We start from the raw sequence: 25618 nt of genomic DNA, 5'->3' as shown, positions 1-25618 counted from the left end.
TTGAGTGACCAACAATTGTCGCTATTTGAGAGATATAAGCTGATGTTCCATTGGCTCTATTGTACAGTTACAAAAACGGTTCCATTTGCTCACCTTCCTGTACACAACCATAAAAAACTGCTGACTTCCCCCAGTTAGCTTCCATATAGCTATTATTGTTCCTAGTGGTCAAAAGGGGAACTACAACAAGTACTAATAGGTCAACTATGGCAGGAATCATGTTGCACCATGCTCAGGAAAGGAGCAGCAGGCAGAACGATTAATGACAGGGTTGCCAGATTGGGCTAGTTTAAAAACACACAGAGGGAACCATCTTGTTTTATAGCATTAACTGGAATTAAATCAAATGTGCAGACATTGTGTCCATAAATGATTATGGAGTGGATAATGTCCATACATCATACATATATGTATACACCACATTGACATTATTTCCCATGCAAAGACTGCACAAAAAGAAGAAAATTGCATATCCTTTATATATATATATATATATATATATATATATATATATATATATATATATATATATATATATATACAGTGAGGGAAAAAAGTATTTGATCCCCTGCTGATTTTGTATGTTTACCCACTGACAAAGAAATGATCAGTCTATAACTTTAATGGTAGATTTATTTGAACAGTGAGAGACAGAATAACAACAAAAAAATCCAGAAAAACGCACATCAAAAATGTTATAAATTGATTTGCATTTTAATGAGGGAAATAAGTATTTGACCCCTCTGCAAAACATGACTTAGTACTTGGTTTAAAAACCCTTGTTGGCAATCACAGAGGTCAGACGTTTCTTGTAGTTGGCCACCAGGTTTGCACACATCTCAGGAGGGATTTTGTCCCACTCCTCTTTGCAGATCTTCTCCAAGTCATTAAGGTTTCGAGGCTGACGTTTGGCAACTCGAACCTTCAGCTCTCTCCACAGATTTTCTATGGGATTAAGGTCTGGAGACTGCCTAGGTCACTCCAGGACCTTAATGTGCTTCTTCTTGAGCCACTCCTTTGTTGCCTTGGCCATGTGTTTTGGGTCATTGTCATGCTGGAATATCCATCCACGACCCATTTTCAATGCCCTGTCTGAGGGAAGGAGGTTTTCACCCAAGATTTGACGGTACATGGCCCCGTCCATCGTCCCTTTGATGCGGTCAAGTTGTCCTGTCCCCTTAGCAGAAAAACACCCCCAAAGCATAATGTTTCCACCTCCATGTTTGACGGTGGGGATGGTGTTCCAGGGGTCATAGGCAGCATTCCTCCTCCTCCAAACACGGCGAGTTGAGTTGATGCCAAAGAGCTCCATTTTGGTCTCATCTGACCTCAACGCTTTCACCCAGTTGTCCTCAGAATCATTCAGATGTTCATTGGCAAACTTCAGACGGGGATGTATATGTGTTTTCTTGAGCAGCGGACCTTGCGCGCGCTGCAGGATTTCAGTCCTTCACGGCGTAGTGTGTTACCAATTGTTTTCTTGGTGACTATGGTCCCAGCTGCCTTGAGATCATTGACAAGATCCTCCCGTGTAGTTCTGGGCTGATTCCTCACTGTTCTCATGATCAATGCAACTCCACGAGGTGAGATCTTGCATGGAGCCCCAGGCCGAGGGAGATTGACAGTTCTTTTGTGCTTCTTCCATTTGCGAATAATCGCACCAACTGTTGTCCCCTTCTCACCAAGCTGCTTGGCAATGGTCTTGTAGCCCATTCCAGACTTGTGTAGGTCTACAATCTTGTCCCTGACATCCTTGGAGAGCTCTTTGGTCTTGGCCATGGTGGAGAGTTTGGAATATGACTGATTGATTGCTTCTGTGGACAGGTGTCTTTTATACAGGTAACAAACTGATATTAGGAGCACTCCCTTTAAGAGTGTGCTCCTAATCTCAGCTCGTTACCTGTATAAAAGACACCTGGGAGCCAGAAATCTTTCTGATTGAGAGGGGGTCAAATACTTTTTTCCCTCATTAAAATGCAAATTAATTTATAAAATTTTTGACATGCATTTTTCTGGATTTTTTTGTTGTTATTCTGTCTCTCACTGTTCAAATACAACTACCATTAAAATTATAGACTGATCATTTCTTTGTCAGTGGGCAAACGTACAAAATCAGCAGGGGATCAAATACTTTTTTCCCTCACTGTATATGCCTAAATTTTCTAGGATAGTTTCAAGCATTTTGTGTAGATTTTCAGATGCATTTGGGCGGAAATTCTGCTGTAATCTGGCAACTCTGGTTAATGATATGATGTGTTCATCTCACACACAGGAAACACACAGGGTAAATGTACATAAATTGATCTGCAGCGTAGTTGTCACTTTATAACTTTTTTTTTGCTTTAGGTGGTTTTTGTTTTTGAGGGAAACAAGTTTACATGTCTTTTTTCTCCCTGTCTTTTGATTGTGTAGATGGAATTTGATGAGAAAGAGTTGCGTAAGGAGATCAGCTATGCTATTAAAAACATCCATGGTATCAGGTGCGTGCACACACACACACACACACACACACACGCATGCACGCATACACATGCACACACAAACACACACCTCAGATTATTAGAGAAATAGATGACTCATAGTTTTACATGTTTCTGAAGTTCACACAGCAACAAAAATTTCAAGAATTTCTAATTTCTAAGTGCCTAGTATCATTACCTAACTAATGATCTGTGCTTAAGCAAAACCAACAAACAGCAATATATTACTGTTCAATAAGCTAACGATTATTTCTATCAATATGTTATTTCTATTTTGTGGTACTATTTAATCCAAAGTGGTTACTGGAAACAGAAAAACACATCAACATTTAACTTTTTTTTTCTTTCCACATTTAACATCACGCATTCCACAGCACTATGGTGTGGATTATATTGTATATTATAATATATATTATATAACTAAATATAATATATAAAACATAGCATAGTATATACAGTCATTTGGAAAAGAAAGTACACCCTCCTACAATTCTATTTTTTGTTTATCGGGGCCAAAATAACAATTGTGCAGTCTTCGCCAACTTTACTATAAACAAACAAATACCCTCAGGTGACAACAACAACAACATCAACAACACCACCACCACCACCACCACCACCAACAACAAAAAAAACACTACAGACTGAAAAGGTGGCTAGGAAAAAGCCCTTCTCTGCAAAAAGAAAATGGCAGCATGGTGTAGGTTTGCAAAATTGCATCTGAAGAAACCACAAAAGTTATGGAACAACATCCTTTGAACTGATTAGACCAAGGTGGAGCTATTTGGTCATCATGCACAGCACCATGTTTGGCAAAAAACAAGCACAGTGTATCATGACAAACATCTCATACCAACTGTCAAACATGTTGGCGGTGGGTTATGATTTGTGCTTGTTTTGCAGCCACAGGACCTGGGAAACTCAAACAACAATGAACGTCACTTTATACCAGAATATTCTTGAGACAAATTTGAGACCATTTGTTTAGCAGCATAAGTTGGGCTGAAATTGGGGCATGTAAGAAGACAATGATCCCAAGCACACCAGCAAATTGACATCTGAATGGCTAAAGAAGAAAAAAAATAGTCAAAGTCCAGACCTCAACGCCATTGAAATGATGCAGCAGGGTTAAAAGAGAGCTGTGCATAAATGAATACCCTGAACTGAAGTAATGTTGTAAACAAGAGTGGGCTGAAATGGCTACATCAGGTTCCACTCCTGTCAGCCAAGAAAAGAATCTGAGGCTACCATGGGCACAGACTCACTGAAAATTTTTGTTTCAGTTTTGCTGAACCTGTGCCCATTGTAGCCTCAAATTCCTGTTCTTGGTTGACAGGATTGGAACCTCATGTAGACATTCTTTGTCCGCTCTTATCAACAAGCCGTTTCCACCCACAGAACTGTCACTCACTCAATGCTTTTTTGGGGTTATTATATTTTTTTGCCCCATTCTTTGCAAACTCTAGAGACTGTAGTATGTGAAAATCCCAGGAAATCAGCATTTTTCTTTTTTACCCATTCTGATGTTTGATGTGAACATTAACTGAAGCTCTCAACCTGTATCTGCATGATATTACGCACTGTGCTGCTGCCACATAATTGGCTGACTGGATAGCTGCATAAATGCGTGGGTGTACAGTTGTTCCTAATAAAGTGGACAGTGAGTGTATACAATTGTGCAAGCTTATTTTTATGGCACAGCATCAATTTGACATTAACAAAACTGGGACTTTATGCAGACTGAAGGGACATAAACCACATACTGTATTACTGTGAACACTTGCATATATGTAACTACAAACTACATTAGGAAAACATACATACACTCACCTGCCACTTTATTAGGAGCATTTAGTTTCTGAAGTATTCAAAATCTGCCTGTCTGGCACCAACATCCCTGCCACAGTTAAAGTCACTGAGATCACATGATCACGTTTCCCCATTATGATGTGAACATTAACTGAAACTCTAGAACTGTATCTGCATGATTTAATGCATTTAATGCTGCCACATGATGCCTGATGTCTGATTGGATAATTGTCTGAATGAGCAGGTGTAAATGTGTTCCTACTGTAGTGGCTGATGGGTGTATATTGACACTTGTATTTTGCAGTATATTGCAATATATTTTTGTTAAGTAAGGATCTCTCTCTCTCTCTCTCTCACTACACAGGACTGGTCTCTTCACCCCTGATATGGCCTTTGAGACGATCGTGAAGAGACAGATAGCTAAGATCAAAGAGCCATGTCATAAATGTGTGGATATGGTCATCTCTGAGCTGGTCAACACAGTCAGACAGTGCACTAAGAAGGTACACCTACATCTGTGTACCTTTACTGGTCATTGTGACAAAATAACTTTCAATGTTTGTATGGACTGAACAAAGATTAACAAGAAGTTAAAACAGTGAGGTTTAGTGAGAGATTTACACATTTGATAATCAGTCATACAAATTGACTTACATATAAGGTAGTACACAGAAGCCCAAAGCTGAGCAGTCGAGGGTTAATGGCCTTGTTTATTTGCCTAACAATTTGAACGCACTTTCTGGTCACTAGCATAGAAGAACTGCCACCAGCATATTTTGCATATTGTTGTGTCTGGTATGTTTCATGGAATATTTAAGCCAAAATGAAATTTAATACCCCCTCTTTTTCCTTGATAAAGAAGCTTCTTTTCAGTTTTGTTCTGGGTCTACACAGCTAGTAATTGAAGTCTGGGTTCATGAACCAATGCCATATTCATCTACATAAAAAAGTATTTTAGTGTTAACACTTAGATGCATGAGTGATTGGACCCTACACTCTTCCATAAGTGGGCCTAAAAAGACCCGTATTAGAATCAATGCGTTTTTATATTGTTTTTGACATTTTAGTTAAGCGTAATCATTTATAAAAACAATATAATTTCTTTGTATTAAGTTTTGCTCAACACAGGATTTTTTTAATGCTTGAAATTCTTAACCTTCTGAAAACATTTTCAACACATAAAATGTTTTCTAACAATCTGGTGAATTGTACAGAACAGCAATGCAAAAATGTCAACAACCATTTTGTGTGTGTGTGTGTGTGTGTGTGTGTGAGAGAGAGAGAGAGCGAGAGACAGAGAGACAGAGAGAGAATTTTGCCTTCTTAACTCCTCACTGTGAACAGTTGGGACAAACAACCTGTTTCATTGCACACTGGTACATTGCATTTCCCACACCTATTACTGACTTTGTGGTCTTTGGAACTTGGGCAGATCTGACACCTCTTCCTTATTGGTTGGTCCTTTCTGCTTCTTTCCTGTGGCTGAGTTATGCCTTTTGCTACTCTACACCTTCCCATCGCTTCAGTGATCGGGGTTTGCAGTTGTGGGCAGCCTTGTAGTCGACTCATCACGTGTGAAGTGACAAGCTCCTTTGAGAGCTCACTGAGGAAGAGCCGTCGTGCATTTGTGATGCCACTGTGGAATTCAGGGTGCTGAGATGTGAAAAAGTTGTAGACATTTAATGTAGCGATGTCAAGGAGGTTGTAACATAGCACCATGGGCCCCCTCTGTAGGTGTAGGTGCCGACCATCTGGTCCATGGTGTGTACACCTCCTTTGGTCTTATTGTAGAATGTGATTACGTCAGGTTTTTTCTTTCTGCTACTTTCATCCACCACTTTGTTGTGGTGCATTGTGCTTAGGAGCACGACAGCCATTCCTTTCTTTCTGCCATAGCTGACCATGGTAAGGCTGCTACTGAATCCAAACTCTGTGCTGTGAAGCTCTCTGGACATGGAAGCCTTCATCAGAGGAGGGATGTCTCGCTTGTTCTGCCTTAGAGTAAACACCATAGAGAGGCCCTTCTCCAAGAGATGCTGTGCAAGAGGAACACTGGTGAAAAAGTTCTCTGTGGTGATGTTGCGACCCATGTTTCTAAAACTGCTGCACAGCTTCTGGACAGTGTTTTGCCCCAGATTCTTCTTAACTTCTTCCCCTGGTTGCTTCCCTGTGTAAACTATCCCATCTATTGCATAGGGGACGTGTGCATCACAAACCCAGAAAATCTTTAGACCATACTTGGCAGGTTTGTTTTTCATATATTGTAGAAACTTGCACCTCCCCCTGAATGTCACAAGCTGTTCGTCCACAGTGACACAATCACTGGGAATTAATCACTGTCTGCAGTTTACCAGGAACAGGTCCCATACATAGTGGAAGGCTGCCATATGGTCGGCTTCCAGACGGATGGATCCGGTCCTCTTGTCATCAAAGCGCAAGACACAGCGAATATCTTCAAATCTCACAACAGCTATAGTGGCCTTGTACATGGGATTATGTAAAGGACTCCCAAACAGCTCACGCACTGATACATCCCAGTTCTTCTCACTTTCTGCAAGAATGGTCAATCCACTGAAGGCCATGAGTTCATTTTTGTTGACATTTTTCCACTCTTTTCCTTTAGCTGTTGCTACTCTCCGCCCCTCCAAGTTTGTGCATCTCATCACCTCTTGTATGATGTCATCAGTGATAAAAAGCTCCCATGCAGGCCCTGCATGATTTCTCATGGTTGTGACTTGGTGTTCTGGCTGGGGTGGGAGGCAACTCACTCCAGTAAGAACCATTATGACTTTCTCTGTTAGATGTGATTTGGACTTCACTTTCGTCTTCAGAAGATTCAGAAGTGGAATCCTCTGTATCTTACTGAGATGGATTTCCAGGTGGACAGTAGTCTGGGTCCTCATCATCTGAAATTTCAGATCCTGAGTCCAACCCCATAACTGCCTGATCAGCAGTCACTATTTCTGAAACCATTTCAGGTGTGTACCTAGCAGCCATGACACCTTGTATGAGGAAATATAAAATCAAGGGAATATTTTCTACATGACAAGCAAGCCCAAAGATTAATATGTACCAATATGAATAAATGCACACACTCAGATATACACAGACGTGTAGGCACACACACACACACACACACACACACACACACAAACAATAATGTTAGCTAGCAAGTGTTATTTAACTATAAAATAGACTAATAGGCTTACATGACGATAACACGTGCTCTTTCACACAACAACACACACACACACACACACACACACACACACACACACACACACACACACACACAAGCGCAATACAGCAGCTCATTTACTTAGTGCAAGCTGACAAATTATCACTAGATTGTCAGCTAGGCTAAACTAGGCTATACTCACTAAATAGTCGTGAATGACACACACACACATACACACACACACACACAATCAAATGATCCCATGAAATTCCATTAGAAACGCATGCGGGTCTTTTTTGACCCACTTATGGAAGAGTGGGGTAGTGATCCAAAAAAATTTTTTTTTAATCAGTAAAAGTTGAAAAAAATTCAGTGTCATGACATCAAAAACTTGTTTTTTTGAAAAATACCTAAGATATGAAATTATAAAAACATTTTATTTAGATATTACAAACAAATGTCCTCATTTTAGACCCACTCATGCATCTAAGGGATAAGCTGTTTTGTTTTGTGCTAAACAGCTGGCTCAGTACCCGATGTTGAGGGAAGAAATGGAGAGGATTGTCACACAGCATATCCGTGACAGAGACAGTCGCACCAAGGACCAGGTTTGGCTGTATTTACACATAATCTGCTATTGTACAGGACTGCAACAATAATGTAACATGAACACATGAACCGCTTATTTTCTCATTTTTGTTGTAGGTGATGCTACTGATTGACATTGAGCTGGCCTACATGAACACCAACCATGAAGATTTCATTGGTTTTGCTAAGTAAGATCATATGGCTTTATAAAAATTGTGTATTGTTATCAGGGGTGGATTTAGTGATTTGTGGGCCTTATGCAAAATATAGCAATGGGGCCCTCATTTCAATGTTTTAACACAGATTATTCCATTTCCAGCATATGCCATTTAGCATTACTAATTAACAATATATATAATTAGCATTTTTAGGGGGTTCTTGGCTTCTGGGGGCCCAAGACCTACGTTTTCCTAGTGCTAAGGCTGCCACAGTTTCTGTACAGTGTAGTTCAGAAATGTTGTATCTGTTTACTGTGTTATGCAGTTTGAAATTTGTTGGACTTTGCTTCACAGTGCCCAACAGAGAAGCAGTCAGATGAGTAAAAAGAAGACTACAGGGAATCAGGTAGGCATTAGCAGCCCACATACACAAACTTTACATTTGTTTTTGGCTAAACAGAAATCATTATATCCAATAATGGATATTTTATATATGCAGTTAAAAGGTAAACATGTTTCAGAATCTATAACAGTAGTATCATTTCAAAGATCCTCTTTAGGCATCTGTTTACATTTTTCAGGTCCTAAAATGAACCCTGAGTCTGAACTGATCTTCTCAACTATGCTCCATTTATCATTTTTGCTTTAAACACAAGAGACATAAATAGTGTCAAAGAGACTTTGGGGACAGGTAGAGGGAAAGGAAAAGTTACAAATATTTGTCAATGTTTTCGTTGTAATAGGAATTCATTGTAATCTCACGCAGCATAACACCTCAAAAAAGACATACTATTGACATAAACTGACAACTAATACAAGTGTCACGATAGAGCACTTTAACTGTCATGGATATTAGATATGTTATTCACTCTGTTATTAAAAGTGCATTTATTACTTAATCTTGTTGATTCTGGAGTGGCATGCAACTGTAAGTTTTTTTCCTCTGGCTGTGTTTCTACTATTTTCTGCTTTCTGTGGCTCTTTTCTTTCCACTCTGTCTATTCCAGCTTATCTAATTACTTCTCTTAAACCCTCTCCTTTGCTTTGCCACTGTTGCTATGGTAATGGCAACACAGGATGAGATAATGGTAAGTGTGCAGAGAGTATTTGTCTGAAAGTGTGTGTGTGTGTGTGTGTGTGTAGACAATAAACTGCTAAATATATTTTACAAATAACGTGAATACAATATGTATATATCACTATATACTGTAGAATGTAATATTATATCACAGCACTGTTGAATTCTTGATTCTGATTAGTCAGTAAGTGTTGATTAATTTTTTATAACAGCAGCTCTTACAGTAGTAGTTCCATATATAATTAAACTCAAAAGATTTAATTCTCTAATACCGTATCATTTCTGTAGTAGTAACAATTAACTTAAAGGGACTTGTGTGGTGGAAGCTTGACAGACTTTTAAAAATGTTATTCAACATACACTAATCAGCCATAACATTAAAACCACTGACAGGTGAAGTGAATAACATTGATTATCTCGTTACAATGGCACCTGGCACAAGGGTCAAATTGTGATGGCTAGACGACTTTCACTTCTCCTTAATGATTGTCAGAAACAGGCAGAAGGTCAGGCGATTTACATACAGGATATCCAAGGCAAGGACAAGATCACAAAAACCAGAAATTCGCTGAATCTGAATGTGTCAGTGTGTGATGTGCCTGAGTGTTGTAGTCTGTGGCGGCCATATTTGTAGGAGCTGGTGTGTTCTAGGAAATGGAGTTCGATGCCGATTCTAGCATTCATTGACATTACAATGAATGTGATAACAGGAACTATCTTCTATAACATTAACTGTGACTATAAACATATTGTCAATTTTTAAAAAGGTGTGACATCATCCTGTTGTTGATTATATTCCTATAATAGCACACCCCGTTGTGTTTTATTTCTTACTTAATAGTGCCTATTTCGAAATAATGTCATGTTCTAGAGATAATAGCACATAAACACTATAACGCAGCACCATAAAGATGGCCTGCCATCCACCCCCCCTCCCACACACACACACATATGCAGTGCTTTATCTGCTGCACTAAGCCTTTAAACCTTTTTAATATGCCTGTGTGTAGGTGATCAGAAAGGGCTGGCTAACCATCAATAACATTGGCATCATGAAGGGAGGAGCGAAGGAGTACTGGTTTGTGCTGACTGCTGAGACACTGTCCTGGTACAAAGATGATGAGGTGAGTCCTTTCACCATTCTACTCACTCTAGTCAAAGACCCTAAAACCCATTTAATCACATCCATGTGATCTACACACTCTAGAGTTCTTCATGTCAACCCTCCTTTTTTCCCTAAAATGCTTTTGGAGGAGAAACTAAAAGTTTAGTCTAAGCACACATTGTCCAACCAAAGTACATATTACATGAATAGACAGATGACAGAACCTGATTTTAGTACTTTTTTCTTTTTATTTGAACAAAAGAGTTAAATCTTTTCTGTTTTTTTTTTTTGTTTGTTTGGTGTTTTGGAAACACAATAATTAACCCAGTAGGTCATTACTGACTTAAACATAAAAAAAAGAAATAAAAAAATGCAGCTGTCTCTCTTTAATTGTGTAAGCGTGTGCAACAGAGTGCCCCATGTAATTCTTATTATGCCATCTCATGAGACCTTGTGATATAAGGCGTTGCTCAGTTCTAATAGGTTCATTGTCGAGCTACTGATAAATGCAAGATTTTAGCCTCCCATTTAGAATCACAACCAACCATCACTGTAACCAATGAATTTTTTCCTCTGTAGCTAGATATTTTTGGCATCTGACAGTGTGGGGGGTTTCTAGTTCTTTGAACTAACCACCCCCTGTAAATGTATACAGTTTGAACACTGCTAAGTCATCATATGTTTAATTTAATGCATGTATACTTCAGGCTTATGGGGGTGAGGGGGTTAGTTGCCCTAGAGTGTATTTAGGCTATGTGTCTTGGAACCCGTTTTCACTGTGATTAATGCCCTGGCTGTAATGTATTGTTTGGCATATGCTGTTCTTCTGGAAGGCACATTGGTCCCCCTGAGGCGTCGGTAGAGAAGGTAAATGTAGACAGATACCACAATGCAAAACATTTCAGAGCATTCATTGAAGTGAATGCAGGATCTCTATTCTTAGCTCTAACCATGGCACAATACAACGTTTGTATGTGTGCATGTGTGCATATGTGTGTGTGTGTGTGTGTGTGTGTGTGTGCGCGCTATGGTGGGACCATGACCCCCACCCAGCCCCGATCCAACACACCAGACATCAGGCATGTAGCTGGGTTAGATCAGGCTGTGGTGAGTTGGGCTGATTTGGGCCTTGGGGAGAGGGCATCTGGTTTTCATTACCTTACATACCAGACTCTGAGTCTGCGAGTCCAACACTTCTGCAAGCCCCTGTGAAGCCCAGCACTTCCTAAAGTCTGCAAAAAGCTGAAGCTAATAGAAAACATCCTCATCATCTCCTGAAGGAGATTTGAGGGCACAAGAGAATCAAAGTCTGCTTGTGATTTTGGATTGTGATACGGCAAGAATGTGAAATGTTTCTGGTTGCAAGTCTGTTTTTAAATTCATGAAATGTATTTTGTGGCTTGAGTGAGAATACTTTTTTTTTTCTCCAAAAAATGAGTCATTTTTTATTTTTATTTTTTCATGATACACAGTACAGTCTTTCATTTTTCATACACATGTGGTGCATCACACACACACACACACACACACACACACACACACACACACACACAAGAACAGAAAAATTAACAGCTATACTGTTATTTGCAAAGGTTTATATGACCTTAGGACAAAATGAAGAAGACAGATGAATTTAATTCATTGCAAAATTACATCAGTTCAAAGGTTTGCCTCAACCTTTCTGAAAGTGATATCAATATTCTCGGATAGCTTGCTTGCCTCCTCTTTGCCTTTAGAAAAGCCTCCGATCTCATTTATATTGTCTGAGAAGAATTTTTTTTCATTCTGGACGTTCTGGAAGTAATATGCATCCACTGTCCATTTTCTTGAAATATATGTTAAACTTCTGCTAGGGGTCATACAGGGTCTTCTTCAAATCAGATCTGGAAACTGAGACTGGCATAGCAAACCTTTGACTACTTTTTTCTGTAGTTGAATATATCCAGATTTAATTTTTAACATTAACATGTAAAATAGAAACATGTTTCCCATTTTTCACCTTTTTTCCAGCCTTTTGCACTGAACACTACAATGCCAGCCAGACACATGTTGATGTGCTTGTATGCTTGTTTAGCGCAGGGAATCAGTGTGCTTTCCCCTGATCAGCCTAACCAATGTGCAGACTACTGTACAATCACCACATCCTGAACAGGTAGTCTGAACACTGGGCAAGCGGGCCAGGCCTCTGAGTCACAGACATGGAGAAGGTCCAAACACTCCAAACCACTCCTAGGGAGAATTAATACATGCGTATATACCCTAGGAAAATATAGCTCAATAAATATTATACAGAGTATTAGGTTTGACTTCAGTTTGTGAAGAATACGAAGAATAATAAACTTAACTACATAAAAATGCATACTCTTTATGCATTGTTATGATTTATGATCTTGGAACAATTTTTGATCATATATTATCATGTCTTACCTGTGTCTGCATAAAGATGTGGATCTGTGCATTCAGCTTTTATTTAAAAAAAAACCCAACATCACTGTAAAACAAAAAGGTGCAAGTGTACAACTATAAATATAACACACTGATGAATCAGACAGGAAACCTGCATATCTCAACAGACTTGTTTATGGTGCTGGACATCATCCACAATCTGTCTCCTGCATTGTCTCATTTCATTCCAATGCTCATCTGCACACATGCAGGCCATAAAAACTTGAAAAGACTATAAAGGATACCTCTGAGTTCCCGCGTTTGTTGCCAAATGGTGTCGGCGACCAGACATGTTGCGCCTCTAAAAACTTCGTCCATCCTTTCCTCCATCCCTCCCTCGCTCTTTCTTTCTTTCTCCTGCCGTGCACTGATGGAGGTCCGAGTGAGGGAGCAGTGGGTGGGTTGAGGGGAGTGGAGAGGAGGGTCCTTGGAGGGGTATCAGTGTTTGATGGTGCTGAGAGAAGACAGGAACGTGGGTGGCAAGAAGTCGTTCTTCTCCTGACCTGTTTCACCTTGGTCAGATCATAAATCTCCCTTCAGCCACTCAGACAGCTGTGAGAACCAAATTCTGTAAAAAAGACAAAATTGTTCATCAGAAGGTTCAGAAAGTAAATGTGATACCAAATATTCTTTTAGGCATTAAACTGATGATGCATAAAAAACAAACCAAAAAAATCTCATCGTGAAAAATACAAGGTTTCATCAGACGAAAAGGTTTGCATCAGATCAAATGTAGATTTTACCAAATCGACGTGGCAGATTTTCTTCAGCAAGAAATGGAAACAGGGAGAAGGAAAGGGAGCAGGAGGAGGCGGAGCGTGCATTTTTTATCCATTTAAAAGTTTTTTTTTGTTAAACAGGAAGTACAAGGCCAGAGGTCAACAGGAAGTGAAAATTGGCTTCTTTTGCAGGCCAGACTAATGTTGAAGACCTGTCAGTGGAAGAGCTGGCATTAGCCTGAGTGTTTATGCTCTGGAGACTGGTGTGTGTGTGTGTGTGTGTGTGTGTGTGTGTGTATGTGTGTGTGTGTGCATGTGTGCGCGTGCGTGTCCTGCTGTGTGTAAGTTTGGGGTGGAGAGGCTGACTCCAAGGAATGTTGGAGTTTCTTTCCATGGAGTTGTAGTATCTCCAGATGTGTAGGCCTTTGGACTCTACCTCCTCCGTGCTGCTTTCCCTCTGAAGCTCACTGCATAAAGAGCTCTTTATACTGACCACACTCACAAATGCACACAGAAAACTGAATATTAAAGGAACTTTTCTAGAGCATGGGGTCAGCTTTACAAATTTAACCTTTATCCACCACAAATCCCTTTCGACTTCAGTATGATGACTATGAATCTAAGCATTAGGATATAAAGCGGGCAGTGATATTAGCTTCAAACAGTCGGTTTTCCTGCATGAATGAATGTGTACAGACATAATATTAATGTTAAATTTACAGAGCAACAGTCATGGACTAACTCTTTAGATCAAAAGAGAAATGGAATATATATATATATATATATATATATATATATATATATATATATACAGTCATGTGAAAAAAAACAACCCATGGAAATTTTTTTTTAACATATTTGGACAAGCAAACATTTGATCCTCTTTGAAACAGTGCCGAGTAATTAAGTTGATGCACTTCATCAAATGACTCATACAATTTACATTTTGTAGTAATTTTCACAATTTAAACTAACAAAAAAATAGATCAGCCACGTGGAAAATGTAAATACACCCCTACATTTATCACACCTTCAAATCCATAAAATTAGAATCAGGTGTTGAAGATTGGGTGCCAATGATTAGTGAGTGCAGATGGAACCTGTCTTATTTATACACCTCTCATATCTAGTGTCTGGTGTTCCCTTTGTTATTGAGTGTCATCATGCCAAAATCAACAGAGGTCTGTAAGACCTTTGGAAAAAAGTGGGTGGATGCTTATGAGTGGCAAGGGATTTAAAAAGATCTTCAAATTATTTGAAATACGTCATGCCACTGTAAGGAAAATCATCTACAAATAGTGCAGATTTCAAAAGACTGTTAATTTGTTCAGGACTGGCCGTCCCAGCAAATTCAGCCCAAGAGCAGACTGTGTGATGCAAAAATAAAGTCTCCAAGAACCCCAAAATTTCACCACAGGATCTGCTAGTAAGTTTTGCAACTGTTGGTGTCAAAGTGCATGCTTCTACAATCAGAAAGAGATTGCACAAATTTGACCTGCATGGGAGGCGTCTAAAAAGAACATTAGAGCAAGACTACAGTTTGCAAATCAGCATATAAGCAAAGACCAGGCCTTTTACAATAATGTGCTCTGGACAGACGAATCAAAGATAGAGTTGTTTGGCCACAGTAACAGCAGACATGTTTGGTGCAGAATAAAGGAAGCTTTTCAGGAGAAGCACCTCATACCACCTGTGAAGTATGTTGGTGGAAATGTTATGGTTTGGGGTTGCTTTGCTGCCTCAGATGCTAAGCATTCTAGCAAATCCACCAAGGAATGGCTCAAAAAGAAGAAATGGAGGGTTATGGAATGGCCTTGTCAAAGCCTTGATTTGAATCCCATTGATATGTTGTGGTGGGATTTGAAACAGGCAGTACATTCAAGAAAACCCTCAAACACTGTGCAACTAGAAGATTTATTTATTGCATGGAAGAGTGGTCAAAAATTCCAGCAATCCTGGTGGACAATTATGCAAAACGCCTACAAAAATTTATTTCTGCTAAAGGGTATGGTTTCAAAGATGATCAAATGTTTGCTTGTCCAAATATGTCAAAAAAACCAACAATTTCCATGGGGTATGCTTATTTTTTCACATGACTGTATATCATAATGAAAAGCAGCTTCCAGTTGGGGAACAACCAGACTGAATCAATAAAATTCAATACTTAAGATACCAAAAGTGCCATTTACCATAACCTTTGCAATGACTGTATTTTTCTGTGTTGGGATACTGTACAAATATTTCAGTCTGCAGTGCTGATTGTCATAACAGCAAAAATGAGAAGCTTCTCATTGTTTCATTAAAGAGAATTGATAGATGCAATGCCAAATCTACATTTGAGAAGTCATTTCACTTACAGTACAGACTCAGAGACTGTGAGGAATAATCAGATGCGATCTCTGCTTTTGCAATTATTATGATTTAGTATTTTCTGCTAGCCCTTCGCCAAGATGCTGTTTTTATTGGCGACAGATGTATTATTATTGGATACTGACTATGCAAGGGAAAATTCTCATACGTTACAGGAAAGTATGAGATAACTGAAGTTTCATTTAATTATGATATTGGAGTAACACTGTAGAGTTTTTTTTGACAGATTTGTAAAGACATATAGTTAATTTTACACAGTGTACATGGTATAATGCATATAGTAGAGAATTTGATAGAATCAATTCAATTCAATTTGATTTCTATAGTGCTTTTAACAATGGACATAGTCTCAGAAACATTTTCAGAAACATATACACACAGGATACAGATTTTAAGTGTGTGGATTTATCCCTATTGACCAAGTCGGTGGTGAAGGTGGTGAGGAAAAACTCCCTAAGATGATGAGAGGAAGAAACCTTGAGAGGAACCAGACTCCGAAGGGAACCCGTCCTCATCTGGGTAACAGTGGATAGTGTGAAAGTAAAAGAAAGTTCATTATGGTTTTTACGTGGACACTGTTTTGTTGAAATAGTCCACTGTTCACTAAAGGAGACCTGAGTGCAAAGCTGCATGTGGTAATTGCAGTCCCAAGGCCATAGTAGCAACTGTAGTCCCAGCAACCACAGCGAGTATGTCCATGTGGAATTGAGGTCCAAAACCATTTCCATGGTACTTCAAGCCGCACCATCCTCAGAAATCTCCAGGCTGTAGCCTCCAGTTGATGAGAGCGCCATCCAGAGGTAGGGCATCAGGGTGGATCAGGCAGGTCCGGAGAGCAGAAAGGGTCAGGATCACTGACATCTCCATAAAATCATGTGTGGCTCGACAGAAGGAGAGAGGGAGTTAAAGAGAGGGAAAGATTATTAGGTATGCTTACTATCCCATGATGGATAATACTGTGTACTTTGCGTAAACAAAAGTCTATTCATGGTCAGCTTGAGTAAACAAATATGTTTTCAGCCTAGACTTAAACACTGAGACTGTGTCTGTGTCCCGAACACTAATTGGAAGGCTGTTCCATAACTGTGGGGCTTTGTAAGAGAAAGCTCTTCCCCCTGCAGTAGCCTTCAGTATTCGAGGTACCAACAAATAGCCTGCACCTTTTGATCTAAGTAGGCGTGGCGGATCATAGAAGACCAAAAGTTCTCTTAGGTACTGTGGTGCTAGACTGTTTAGTGCTTTATAGGTCAATAATAGTATTTTATAATCAGTGCGAGATTTCACTGGGAGCCAATGCAGTGTGGATAAGATCGGGGTGATGTAGTCGTATCTTCTGGTTCTAGTAAGGACTCTAGCAGCTGCATTCTGGACTAACTGGAGTTTGTTTATGCTCCTACAGGAACATCCAGTCAGTAAGGCATTATAGTAATCTAGTCTAGAGGTGACAAAAACATGAACTAATATTTCTGCATCATGTAGTGAAATTATATTTCTTATCTTAGCAATATTTCTGAGATGAAAGAAGGCTATCCTAGAAATATTATCTACATGAGCGTCAAATAAAAGACTGGAGTCAATAATCACTCCAAGGACTTTTACTGCTACACATGACATGTCCATCCAGAGTTACTATGTAATCAGAAAGCTCACTTCTAGCTACACGTTGTCCCAGTACAAGTACTTCTGTCTTATCAGAATTAAGTAAAAGGAAGTTAATAAGCATCCAGTGTCTAATGTCCTTTACACATTAATCAGCTTTACTAAGTTGTAGTAAAGTTGTGTGTTGTCTGGCTTTGCTGAAACATACAACTGTGTATCATCAGCATAACAGTGGAAGCTAATTCCATGTTTACGAATAATTTGACCCAGAGGTAGCATATGTAAACTAAAAAAAACAGCGGGCCTAAAACAGAACCTTGTGGAACACCAAATTTCACCTCGGTATGCGTGGAGAAGTCGCCATTTACATCTACGAACTCATAACGATCGGTCAAATAAGTCCTGAGCCAGGAGAGGGCCGTTCCCTTAATGCCAACAGTGTTTTCTAGTCTATCAAGGAGAATAGTATGATATATAGTATCAAAAGCTACACTAAGGTCAAGTAATACAAGCAAGGAGACACAACCCTGATCAGAGGCCAGTAGTAGGTCATTTACCACTTTAACCAGCACTGTCTCTGTCCTATGATGAGGCCTAAATCCTGACTGATACATTTCATGAATGCTATTCTTATGTAGGTACGAGCATAGCTGCTGTGCTACAACCTTTTCTAATATCTTGGAGATGAAGGGGAGATTTGATATTGGCCTATAGCTAGACAATTGATAGGGGTCAAGGTCAGGTTTTTTAATCAGGGGTTTGATAATTGCTAGTTTAAATGATTTTGGTACATAGCCAGTGCTAAGGGAAGAATTGATTATATTTAGAAGGGGTTCAATTACTCCAGGAAAAATCTGTTTAAAGAAACATGTAGCTAAAGGATGTAGTATACAAGTTGATGATTTTGCTGAAGAGATTAATGAAGCTAGTTCGGTCTGTCTAAGGGGAGTAAAACATTCTAAACGTTTATCAGATATTGCTATATTATCATCTACGGGGTTAGTTATAAAAATGTCTGGTTTTAAATTGATAGTCTGAATTTCACATCTAATATTTTCAACTTTACCAATGAAAACATTCATGAAATCTTCACTGCAATATAATAATTGTGAGTGTGTGCCTGTTTCTGTGGTGGTTTTATTCCTAGTTATTTTTGCTACCATGTTGAATAGAAATCTAGAAATGCTTTTGTTTTCTTCTATTAAGGTGGAGAGATAGACTTTTCTAGCATCACTAAGAGATTGTCTATAGTTCAGGAGGCTCTCCTTCCATGCTGTTTGAAATACTAACAACTTGGTTTGACGCCATGTTCGTTCTAATTGTCGAGTGGTCTGTTTTAAGGTACGCATTTGATCGTTATACCAGGGTGCTAGCTTTTCCTCTCTAATTATTTTTCTTTTGAGTGGAGCTACATTATCTATTGTGTAGCGAAGCGTGAACTCTAAGCATTCAGTCGCCTGATCGAGTTCTATGGGATCAGACGGTGATCCAAATATAAGTGATGTCTCTGGGAGGTTAGAATCAGACTGTATGTAGCGTCTTGGAAAATCAAAAAAGAATCAATGACATGCTATCATTAATATTATAAAGATACATTTTATTTAACATTCTATTATAGATATGTTTGCATTAAAAAAAACTGGTCACTGTGACTGGTCTGTAACGGACTAGGGTGTATTTCTGATGTACAGTATGCATGTTTAATTTATGTGATACATTGCAGTTTTAGCTTCTCCTGCACCCTTCTCTCCTCTCAGCTTCTCCTCTCAGCTTTTTTATTTAGTCAGTTCATCCGTCCTTTCATTTTCTTATACAGACATCGCCCCCCAAAACAGCATTACAGTTTACTAAAAGATGTCTTGAAAGTAAAAAGACTTTGCTCTTAATAAATGACCATTTTTTCTTAATAGAAAAAAGTGACATTACTGTCATTCTTAGCTTAGCATGTTGTAACCATTTGAATCATAACAAGATATTATAATATGTATTGGACAAATAGACTTACTACCATATGAAAACAAAAGTCACTATTTACAATAGACATCTTTTCTCAAGCAGTTCAGTACACATGTAGAAATGTTACTCACAGGGCAAAATGAAATTGAGATCACAACACATATTCTGACCCTTAAGAGTTCCAGCTCAGCACATTGCTCCCTGCTGCTCTCTCACATTGCTTCCTTTACAGGAGAAAGAGAAGAAATACATGCTGCCTGTGGATAACCTGAAGCTCCGAGACATTGAGAAAAGCTTCATGTCCAGCAAACACATCTTTGCCCTCTTCAACACTGAACAAAGGTCTGTTCAGCTCCATTATTCCATACGAGTCCACTTTAATGATTATAGGAATCCTCCAAAGTTTTTCAACTTAACATCTACTGACCACATTAGTAGTGTATGTGTGATTATCACAGACATTTACCTGCACTGAGAAAAGAACAGAATACCCAATGTCTCTAAACTCACTTATAGTCTAATGGCACTTGATGAACTCAGTAATATGTTGCTATATAATGCAAATTCAAAACTACAACCATTACACTCTAACATTAATGAATGAAATAGGCAGGAGGAAATGTTTTGTGAAAGCTGTTCTTAACTTTCTTTGAGGTTTTTTGGCCTCTGTGTGTGATTTGACCTACACAGCTCTGACTAACTGACTGAAAAATGTATGAAAGTGCTCTGTGGCAACAAGTTTCACCTAAACGATAAAAAGGGTTTGCCCTTATTTTCTCAGTATAGAAAAATGTGTCAACATTATTGTACTTGCTACAGATGCAACATGCAATGATTATGTTGATTATGCCTTTAAACCTCATCTTGAACTGAATTTTGGTCTGTATACAGTAGGTACTTGACTCTTGTTGGAAGAATCGATTGGAAAAAATGCATTGCTGATGTTTAGAACCATGCAATTTGTATAGTTGTGTAGTAATTTGTGTTATGAATGCAATCAAAGAATAGAGCCTTACATGTAGCATGTTACTAATTTTGCTCCTCAGGAATGTGTATAAGGATTACAGGCAGCTAGAATTAGCGTGTGAGACACAAGAAGAGGTGGACAGCTGGAAGGCTTCCTTCCTGCGTGCTGGTGTTTACCCAGAACGCATTGTGGTATGACATCACTGCAGATTAAAATGTTATGGCTGCTCTTCTAGCAGTATTGTAGTGTGTTTGTTTGATATAACACTAATGTTTAACAAGAGCTCTGTTCCTTTGCTTTGACATTTCTAACACCTCCTTGCTTTATCCTTTATCCTTGCTTTATTGTTTACCTATATCTTATCTGAAAGGACAAAGAGAAGGTAAGTGCTTCATTACTATGTCTGATCATATTAAATTTCACAGAACAGTCTTATAACCACTGACATAACTAACAACTAACCACACATTTTATCTCAAACTACTTCTTATAATACACGTTCATAATTTCACAATTATGCCTCTATTTAAGTGTTTCTTAATGAAACCTGACTAAGTTCTCCTGAATCCGATTTGCAGTAATGTTTCCCCGATTAGTTCATATAATGTTGATGCACTACTGTGTTGTGCAGCAGAGTGAAAGCAGTGAGGAGAGCAGCTCAGACAGTTTCATGCACTCCATGGACCCTCAGCTGGAGAGACAGGTGGAGACCATCCGCAACCTGGTAGACTCCTATATGGCTATCGTCAACAAGACTGTGCGCGATCTGATGCCCAAGACCATCATGCATCTTATGATCAACAATGTGATTATTTATTTTATTCTCCATTTTGTGTGTGGCCTTGTTGAAAATGTAAATGTCAATTGTCAAAAAAATTGTCAAAAGTCAATTCTACTGTGATAACAGTACAAAAACAGCTGCTTTTTTCCCTCTCACTTTCACCATTAAACAGACTAAAGAGTTCATCCATGCTGACTTGCTGGCCCACCTCTATTCATGTGGAGACCAGAACAGTCTGATGGAGGAATCGGCCGAACAGGCGCAGCACAGGGATGAGATGCTGCGCATGTACCATGCACTCAAAGAAGCCCTAAGCATTATTGGAGACATCAGTACTACCACAGTGTCCACTGCCATGCCACCACCAGTGGACGACTCCTGGCTACAGGTGCAGGGAGGACCCTCAGGACGAAGGTCTGTCACTAGCTGAAACCATGTCTCTCTGCTGTGCAATTTTTTTTTTAAATTAATAAATATGTACAGTTAATTTGGTACTTTTGCAATGTATTTTATACTGTACAATATATTGTTTATTGTTTTTATTCATTTGATAAATAAACATAAAATAGTAAGCACTTATGTTATATACTGTACATCAAGATACTTTATATTGTTATAGGTTTACTATTAGTAGTATATACAGGTGCATCTTAAAAAAATAGAATATCATGGAAAAGTACATTTTTTTAACATTTTTTTACAATTTAATTCAAAAAGTGGAACTTTCATATATTCTAGATTCATTACACATAAAGTGAAATATTTCAAACCTTTTTTTGTTTTAATCTTGATGATTACGGCTTACAGCTCATGGACATCAAAAATCCAGTATCTCAGAATATTAGAATAAAGAATTTATAATACAGTAATGTCGACCTGGAAGAGCTCTAATCAGCTAATTAACTCCAAACACCTGCAAAGGTGAAGTATATGAGCCTTTAATCTCTGGTTAAGATGAAAAATTTGCATTTCATTTGGAAATCAAAGTCCCAGAGTCTGGAGGAAGAGTGGAGAGGAACAGAATCCAAGTTGCTTGAAGTCCAGTGTGAAGTTTCCACAGTCAGTGATGATTTGGGGTGCCATGTCATCTGCTGGTGTTGGTCCACTGTGTTTTGTCAAGTCGAGAGTCAGTGCAGCATCTACCAGGAGATTTTAGAGCACTTCATGCTTCCATCTGCTGACAAGCTTTATGGAGATGCTGATTTCCTTTTCCAGCAGGACTTGGTACCTGCCCACAGTGTCAACACTACTAGTAACTAATTTGCTGATCGTGGTATTACTGTGCTTGATTGGCCAGCCAACTCACCTGACCCGAACCCCATAGATAATCTATGAGAGACACCAGACCCAACAATACAGACGAGCTGAAGGCCGCTATGAAAGCAACCTGGACTTCCAGAACACCTCACCAGTGCCACAGGCTAATTGTCTCCATGCCACGCCGCATTGATGCAGTAATTCGTGCAAAAGGAGCTGCGACCAAGTATTGAGCGCATAAATTAACATACTTCTCAGAAGGTCGACATTTCTGTATTATAAATTCTTGCACCTATATACAGTGCCCTCCACTAATATTGACACCCTTAGTAAATATGAGCAAATAATTCTGTGAAATTGTCTTTATTGTTTAACCTTTTTATATTTTGTTAGAAAAAAATTAGCTGCTTTCATAGATATCAAACAAGTGCAAACACAACACCAGTTTATATATAAAAAAAACTTTGTTAAATTTAGGTGTGCAACAATTATTGGCACCCCTATGATTTCATGTGAGAAAAATATATTTGAAGTATATCTGCATTGATATTTTACATTTTTAGTACACCTGTGTGACTAGGAACATGAAATTGTTCAACCATGACTTCCTGTTTCACAAGGGTGTAAATATGAGGCAACACATGGGCCAAATTCCCTTAGTCATTCGTAACAATGGGTAAGACCAAGGGATATAGCTGTGATGTGCAGCAAAAGGTTGTTGAGCTTCACAAAATGGTAAGTGGCTATAAGAAAATAGCAAAAGCATTAAAAATGCCCATTTCCGACTTTCAGGGCAATAATTAAGAAGTTCTAGTCAACTGGAAATATTATGAATCAACCTGGAATTGGATGTGTGTCTATATTGTCTCAATGCCCTGTGAAGAGGATGGTTCAAGTGGCCAGAAAATCTCCAAGGATCACAGCTGGATCACAGTTAGTTGTGTCTTCGGGTCAGAAAGGCTCCAAAACTAAAATCCGAAGTCACCTACATCACCACAAGTTGTTTGGAAGGGTTTCAAGAAAAAAGCAGGGTTAAATATGGTGGTGGCTCTTTAATTTTTGGTGCTGTTTTTCTGCCAGAGGACCTGGACATTTTGTTAGTATACATGGCATCATGGACTCTATCAAATATCAACAGATATTAAAAGAAAATCTGATTGCCTCTGCCAGAAAGCTTAAAATGGGTCATGGTTGGATCTTCCAGCAGGACAATGATCCAAAACATACATCAAAATCAACACAAAAATGGTTTACTGACCACAAAATCAAGGTCGTGCCATTACCATCCCAGTCCCCTGACTTGAAACCCATAGAAAACCTGTGGGGTGAACTGAAGAGGTGAGTCCACCAGCATGGACCTTGAAATTTGAAAGATCTGGAGAGATTCTGTAGGGAGGAATGGTCTCGGATGCCTTGCCATGTATTCTCCAACCTCATCCAGAATGTTGATTACACATGCTGTATTGAATATTGAGATCCTGAGTATTTTGGGTTTTTTTTTTTTTAACAAAAGATCGAAAGATTAAACAATAAAGACAAATTTTCACAGCCTTCATATTTACCAAGGGTGCCAATATTAGAGGAGGGCACTGTATTATTCATGTTTTGGCACTTCTGGTATATTTCTAAAATCTTACATGCAACTCTTATTATATAATATTATGTTATGTTATATGTACAAAACATAGTAATAAATATCTATTTGTAACATGGATCATTTTTCCTATGTTTCCAGCTTTGTTACACAATATACATAATGTGTTTTAGTAAATTTGTTCTATTTGTCTGTGAAGCATCAAACTGGTGACAAAGGGTCAAAAAAGCCAGAAAAACAGCCAGAAAAACAGCCAGAGAATGAATGGTTTGTCTGTATTCATACACAGATCCCCCATGTCCAGCCCCACACCTCAGCGTCGAGCTCCTCCTGGACCCCCTCGCCCTGGGGCTCGTGCTGCTCCTGGGCCACCTGCTGCCGGAGCTCCACCTGTCCCCTCCAGACCTGGAGCCTCCCCAGACCCCCACGGTGGCACACCACCCCAAGTGCCCTCACGCCCCAATCGTGCTCCTCCAGGAGTTCCCAGGTGAGTCCTAGAGGGAAACGCATAAACTGTACTATTCAAGACAGTATTTCACTAAAATCATCCTGTCTGACATGTTAATTCCTAATTTTAATTCATATACAAATTATAATATAAAACCTGAGCATTTATTTTGTAACTGGTCGAAGTCTTCTACACTGCCAGTCAAACGTTTCTTTGCAGAAAGGTACAGAAAGGCAATACAAACCTTAAACCTAATTGTTGAAGTTATGGATTTATGATTTTCAGATAGATCCTAATGAAGAATTATTTATTAAAGTATATTTAAAGGAGACCTATTTTAAGCCTTTTTTTTTTTTTTTTTTACAAGATAATTTAAGTCTCAGGTGTCCCCAGAATGTGTCTGTGAGGTTTCAGCTCAAAATACCCCATGGATCATTTGTTATACCATGCTGAATATGCCCCTTTTTGGGTGGAAGCAAAAACACGCTGTTTTCGTGTGTCTCTTTAAATGCAAATGAGCTGCTGCTCCCTGCCCCCTGTCCAGAAGAGGGCTGTGCCTTTACAGCTCGTGCTTCAAATACTATAGCGGATGTGCCTTTACAGCTTGTGCTTGGGTTATTAAAATGATTTGCCCAAAACGTACACAGTTTTCAAAAAGACAATCAGCTTACTGTATTGTGCATAATAAAGATGCAGTTATGAATAACATATACAGTAAGCGTTTTCGGGTTAAAAATAAAAATGATGACATAGCTCTGATCTCCATCAATACAATCAGAGGCAATGGTAACTTTAGCAGCATTAACCATGGAATCTGCTAAGAGGCTCATTCTGAAAGGCGATTTGCAAACATTCACAAAATATAAAGTGCGATACTTAGGTCTTCTGGATATGAAGCTGGATCACAAACAGTTGGTACTGAGCCATGCTCGAGAATAAATCTTTTAGCAAATCCTGCTTTATATTGGCCATCATTTACAAAGCAATCTGGTGTAAAAGGATTTAAGGTATTTTTTGGGGCATATTTCCTTCAAAAATAAAATTTACCACTGCGTCTTCGGTGGTTCTGATGCCTGGAGTACATGA

At 38.9% G+C, this 25618-nt stretch overlaps 1 protein-coding gene and 1 long non-coding RNA gene across 3 annotated transcripts in view; one reads left to right on the top strand and one right to left on the bottom strand.

The window, feature by feature from the left end:
* Window positions 1-25618, top strand: part of dnm1b (dynamin 1b) — a 45672-nt gene that overhangs the window by 11801 nt on the left and 8253 nt on the right. The window contains exons 9-21 of one of the 2 annotated variants that reach the window (XM_053610138.1): window positions 2413-2480; window positions 4654-4792; window positions 7989-8075; window positions 8173-8243; window positions 8568-8619; window positions 9290-9301; window positions 10302-10415; window positions 19718-19827; window positions 20532-20643; window positions 20823-20834; window positions 21084-21257; window positions 21406-21647; window positions 24374-24571. In XM_053610138.1, coding sequence (XP_053466113.1) covers window positions 2413-2480; window positions 4654-4792; window positions 7989-8075; window positions 8173-8243; window positions 8568-8619; window positions 9290-9301; window positions 10302-10415; window positions 19718-19827; window positions 20532-20643; window positions 20823-20834; window positions 21084-21257; window positions 21406-21647; window positions 24374-24571 — 1391 coding nt within the window. The remainder of the gene's footprint in view (window positions 1-2412; window positions 2481-4653; window positions 4793-7988; window positions 8076-8172; window positions 8244-8567; window positions 8620-9289; window positions 9302-10301; window positions 10416-19717; window positions 19828-20531; window positions 20644-20822; window positions 20835-21083; window positions 21258-21405; window positions 21648-24373; window positions 24572-25618) is intronic. The other variant, XM_053610139.1, reaches the window with a different exon arrangement.
* Window positions 11962-13566, bottom strand: LOC128598921 (uncharacterized). Its single transcript, XR_008384325.1, has 3 exons — window positions 13087-13566; window positions 12824-12887; window positions 11962-12625 (listed from the first exon to the last, which is right to left on the bottom strand). It is a non-coding gene; the product is annotated as an uncharacterized LOC128598921 (long non-coding RNA).

This window comes from Ictalurus furcatus, chromosome 22 (assembly GCF_023375685.1).
Source record: "Ictalurus furcatus strain D&B chromosome 22, Billie_1.0, whole genome shotgun sequence".
In the NCBI taxonomy this organism is placed as follows: Eukaryota; Metazoa; Chordata; class Actinopteri; order Siluriformes; family Ictaluridae; genus Ictalurus; species Ictalurus furcatus.
Note: the sequence above shows the minus strand (reverse complement) of the source record. Positions and strands in the feature narration are given on the sequence as shown.